This window comes from Pteropus vampyrus, unplaced genomic scaffold, assembly GCF_000151845.1.
Source record: "Pteropus vampyrus isolate Shadow unplaced genomic scaffold, Pvam_2.0 Scaffold529, whole genome shotgun sequence".
NCBI classification, from domain to species: Eukaryota; Metazoa; Chordata; class Mammalia; order Chiroptera; family Pteropodidae; genus Pteropus; species Pteropus vampyrus.
The window spans coordinates 272,974-278,020 of NW_011889310.1; the positions used below are offsets into that span (position 1 = coordinate 272,974).

General features: G+C 43.8%; 1 protein-coding gene across 1 annotated transcript in view; it reads right to left on the reverse strand.

Annotated features, from left to right (window-relative positions):
* Positions 1–5,047, reverse strand: part of MTMR1 (myotubularin related protein 1) — a 57,141-nt gene that overhangs the window by 19,177 nt on the left and 32,917 nt on the right. Inside the window, exon 11 of the mRNA XM_023525125.1 lies at positions 4,006–4,365. Within this exon, the coding sequence (XP_023380893.1) occupies positions 4,006–4,365 (360 nt within the window). The remainder of the gene's footprint in view (positions 1–4,005; positions 4,366–5,047) is intronic.

Here is a 5,047-nt window from a genome sequence, read left to right on the forward strand (position 1 = left end):
ATACAATATACATATGACGTATTATTGTACACTTGAAACCTACATAATTTTATTAACCAATGTCGCCCCAATAAATCTAATAAAAATAAAAAGAAAACAGTGGTTCCAATATTTTGTGAAGGACAGCTAAACTGCAACTGGGATTATAGTCGAAGATTAAAAGGGAGACGGAGCCCATTTATCTATAGTTTCGAGTCCAAGCTTATAGATCTTGCTGAACTTAAAGCAACAAAAATTGCCATTCTCTTTGATGCCTGAAAAAGCTTATGGAGCTCCATTTCTGGTCATAATGGCAGAACAAAGCCCACATTCACCCTTCTGCCAGGAACAACTGGAAAGCTGGACAGAATACATGAGACAGGTGTTTTCAGAAACTGGCGACAGGCAACATGGGACTGTGACACCCAAGAGAAAGGAAACAAGGAGGTGAGCCCTACTACTGTCTCAACTTTCTGCCTGGAGGCACATTCCGAGCCACAGAGAAGCGGGGTGAACCATAGGCACAGCATATACCAACAGCGACTTAAGCAAAATAGAAAATCTATATCCATTAAAGAAACAACTCATAAACCTCCCCACAGAGACAACTCCGTGAACATACACCCCTAAATCTTTACCAATATATAGGCAAATTGAACCTGGCACTACATAATAAGGGTCCCGCAATACAACCATGTGGGTTTAATCTTGGGAGGAAAGGCTGGTTCAACATTTGAAAATCAATAATGTTACAAAAAATTCAATTACTGTCATTCACCATATTAACGGAATAAGGAAGAAAATCACATCATTATCTCAACTGTTGTTTTGGGCGATCCTTAATGGGGTCTTGGAGAATTCCAGCAAAGACTCTTCCATTGCCAGGAGAATCTAGCCAGTAGCTGGCACTTGGTAGCCATGAGCAGACAATCTGGAAATTATAATAATGATCCTAGCAGCAGGCATGGGGTCCTACCCTGTGCCAGAATTCTACTTTAAAACATAGGAAAATATTTATCATCTACTGACTGAAACAAAGCTAATTAGAACACAACTAAATAGAACTGCCCGGCATATTTTTACTTGTCAGTTTACTTTAAAGACCTATTCCCTAATCAGTGATGTTTGCACACTATCGTGACTAATCTTGTCATGTCTACAGTGACAACTAGGGTCACTGCCAGGTAAATTTTTTTTAGCTTAAATTATTTTGCTAATCCACGGACAAGCTTCTCAATTAGAAACGAAAGCCGGTCCCTCTCAGTGCCTTTTTCTCTGTCTCTCTCACTGTCCTCGTCTCTATTGTCTCTGTCCCTCTCAGTCCCTCTCAGTCCCTTTACTCTGTCTCTGTGTCTCTTGCACTGTCCTTCTCACTTTCTGCCTCTGAGAGGAGAACACACTCTGTCTGTGGAGTGTTATCCCTTTTCTAATAAACTTTCATTTTGACTCAAAAAAAAAAAAGGGAGAAACAAAGGCCACCCCAGGACTGTCCAAACTCCAAATGAAATTATTTTCTTCACCAGGCTATTAGATTATCCAACTGGAGGAATTCTGCTCAGCTACCCTGGACTAAGATCTGCTTCTCTCTCCATCTTAAGGATTGCTCTCATAGAAACGCACAAGTCTGTTCCGAAGAGGCCCATCAGAATGCCTCTTCAGAAACCTCTGGAAACTAGATTAGATTAACTAAATCTGGCTGAAATGCTAAAGATAGGGACTGGTTACTCCTCTCTCAGAGCCTTTAAGATTGTCCGTTATAACTCTTGACAATGGCCTCACATTCCAAATGGCTATCTTTAAAAGCCTGAATAATTATATCCACTTTCCTAGTATTTTTCTATGCAGCTTAGTTATGCCCTGTCCATAAATTACTGGCAGCATTAAATTTATTAATTTTAAGCGAGCATATAACATTTGTGTATATGGAAGCTTTATTAAGGATAGGAATGGAAAAATCTACAAATTCTTTTCAAATACTTAAAAATATATGTTTACTAACAGGACAGCAAAGCTTTTATTGATGTATTTTTGAAGTCGTGTGAGTCTTCATTCTAGACCGTGGCCTGCGCTCTGTATCTGGGAGCTCAGCTGGCATTCTAGCGCCACTGACCATGTGCCTTAATTCTGGCCTAGTGGGCACCAGATATGGGAGGTGAGGGGAGGCGGGGGTCAGCTCAAGGCCATCAGCACCTGTGACCCTGGGACACAAGGGCTCCATCTACTCACCGTTGGGTCAGGAATGTTATTCGCATTCAAAGGGCACTGTGACATTAAATTCAACTCAGAAAACATTTCGTTAGGGCAAGCGACAACAGGTAGAGCAATACAAACGAAAGATTAAGTCTCTGTAATTTATAGTTTGTTTGGGTCTCTTTACCTGGAAATTGTACCATTTACCTAAATAGTTTCAAACACTCCACAGAAATCCATAATGAAACTCTGTACCTCGAGGGACAAAAAAATATCGACTTATTAAACTTATCCCAAAGGGTAAAGAGTCTATTAAAGTATGGCTGCTATAGAATATCTTTGAGACTCTTTTCTAAAGGATCTCTCAATTACTTTTTCCCTTTGTTCCTTTTATATCAATTTGTGCAGAGACTAGTTCATTTTATTCTGAGATTTCTGACAACTTCACACTGACTTAGCTTACTTAATTTAGCAGTAGGCAACCTAAAAATAAGTTAAATCTTGTTAATTAACACATCTTTTCTAACAAGCTATGTCTCATTCACTTGTGACTTAATTGATAATTGAGAGTTAAAGACTGATCATTCATGTTTCTGCTTCTAATGCATTGACATTATTTTTAAATAATTATGTCCAGTACATGGACAGAATCTTAGGGCTGTGAGAGGCATCTGAATTCTAATCCAAACCCCTTATTTTCTTTCTAAAAAAACCAATAAATACTACAAAATTATATAATTAGACATGAAAATATGCACTAATCAACATGAAAAGTGGTAGCCAGCTTGAAGGTGTTAAAAACGCACCCATGTTTACCTAGGCGTTTTGGAGGAATAAGCTACTTCACGTCCACGAAAATACTGCTTATCCCTTCAGAAGCATCAGAATTATTTTTGTGTTCAACGTTTTTATGAAGCTTTTCTAAGATGGATTTATACTTTGTCTTAACCTGAATGTAGTCATCATTTAATTTGAATGTAACTGTCGTTGAATTTTGTTTCTGGCTCAGTGTCGATATGAACGGCAAGAAATGCATGGTGCACAAAACAGTGAGGCTTCTAGCCAGCCTCCATGTCTTTTAGGTAAGTGTTCCCTGTTACCTGTCACTTATACAAAGGTGCCTACCTCTAAGACCAGCTGCTTTCAGTCAGCTGTGACCTGATACTCATGATGGTTGAGCCCAATCAGCTTGGCAGCTAATCTAAAAAGTAAGAGTGGGCTATAAGGGAGGCCCGAGGACTCTGGGAAGTCACTTCAGCTACTTAGAACCACCCCCAACTTTTGTCCTTATTTCTGAAAATACATCTGTGCTCTTGAGTCCCTTGGTACTGCAAATGTAATCTGTGGACCAGCAGCATGACCTGGGAGCTTGTTAGAAATGCAGGCTCTCTGGCTCGGTCTTGGCTCCAGACTTATGGATCAGACTCTGCATTTTCATAAGATCCTCATGTCAGCAGGTCCAGCGTAGAGCCTGACAATTTGCATCTCTAACAATTCCCAGGGGAAGCTGAGCCTACTGGAACCTGGTCTGCACTTGGGGCCATGATCTAGACCAGGGGTCCCCAACCCCCAGTCCGTGGACTGGTACTATCTATGGCCTGTTAAGAACTAGGCCACACAGCAGGAGGAGAGCGGCCAAAGCTTCATCTGTATTTGCAGCCGCTCCCCAGCGCTAGCATCATCACCTCAGCTCCGCCTCAGATCATCAGGCGTTAGATTCTCATAGGAGCACCGGTCCCTGGTGCCAAAAAGCTTGGGGACCACTGATCTAGATTACTGATCCTCTAATTCACATGCACATCAGAACCACCTGGGGAGCTTTAAGGAACTACATACCCAGGCCTGTAAGAAGAAGGGTCCCCAGAAACAGGCCCAAGCATGTGAACTTTTAAGTTTCCAGGTGCTGACAGTGTGCATGCCAGGCAGAGAGCTGTGACTGCTGGTCCTCCAGTGACCCTCAAGGAGAAGCTTCAGTTGAGATGGAGAGGAGACACAGGCAGCATGGTGGTTCTCAGCCTTTTTCTTCTCAACACACACTCCCATCGGTAACACAGGCTGACAGTGAGGGAAATGGGACTGGTATTTCACAGGCTTTCTGGGGTGGGGGCGGTAGACATCCTTTGAAAAGGCCCCAGGGTGATCAGAAGGCAGCCAGGAAGAGTGCTCATGAGTGCCATGGCTGTTCGTGGAGTCACGCTAGTCACCAGCAGGTCTTTCCGGCTGGTCCCCTTCACATGACTGAGGCCACCATGACCAGAGCTCCAGACCAACAGGAAGGAGAGCGCCTAGACATGGTTCCTATCTTCTCGTTCTCCTTCCCCCACAACCCCACCCTCAACCGGGCTGGGCAGCAGGCACTTGGGAAACTTCTCTGTCTCTCTCTCTCCACACACCCCCATTACCCGCCCTCTCTCCCTGTGTCTCTGCCTTTCTGCGTCTGGCTCCATCTCTCTCTCTCTGATTCCGGGTCCGTTTCTCTGACACGATCTCCCATCATGAGAGTAAGTCTCCAGACTCGGGCTTGGATGTTGGAGATGAGGGGAAAAACAGCACCTGCCTGTGGCCTGCTCTGAACCAAAGCCCTCTGGGCCTGACTAGCTGACGGGAGGGGAGTCCACACACAGCCTCACTTACCAGGACCCCATGCATTGGGCTTTGCGAACTAAGCACCAGGTGGTGACAAGATACTCTGCAGCTTCCTATCTGCCATGGGTTCTTGGACAGTCATTTCCCTCAGTGATCTTGGGGTTGGAGGGGCTGTGGCCTCGGGTTGGTGGGGAGAATGGAGATTCCTGGATTTCCTGGTCAAATCCCCCTTGTTGGCCTCCAGTCTCATCCCCATTTCTAACACCTGGCAGGATCTTATATTTCTAGGACA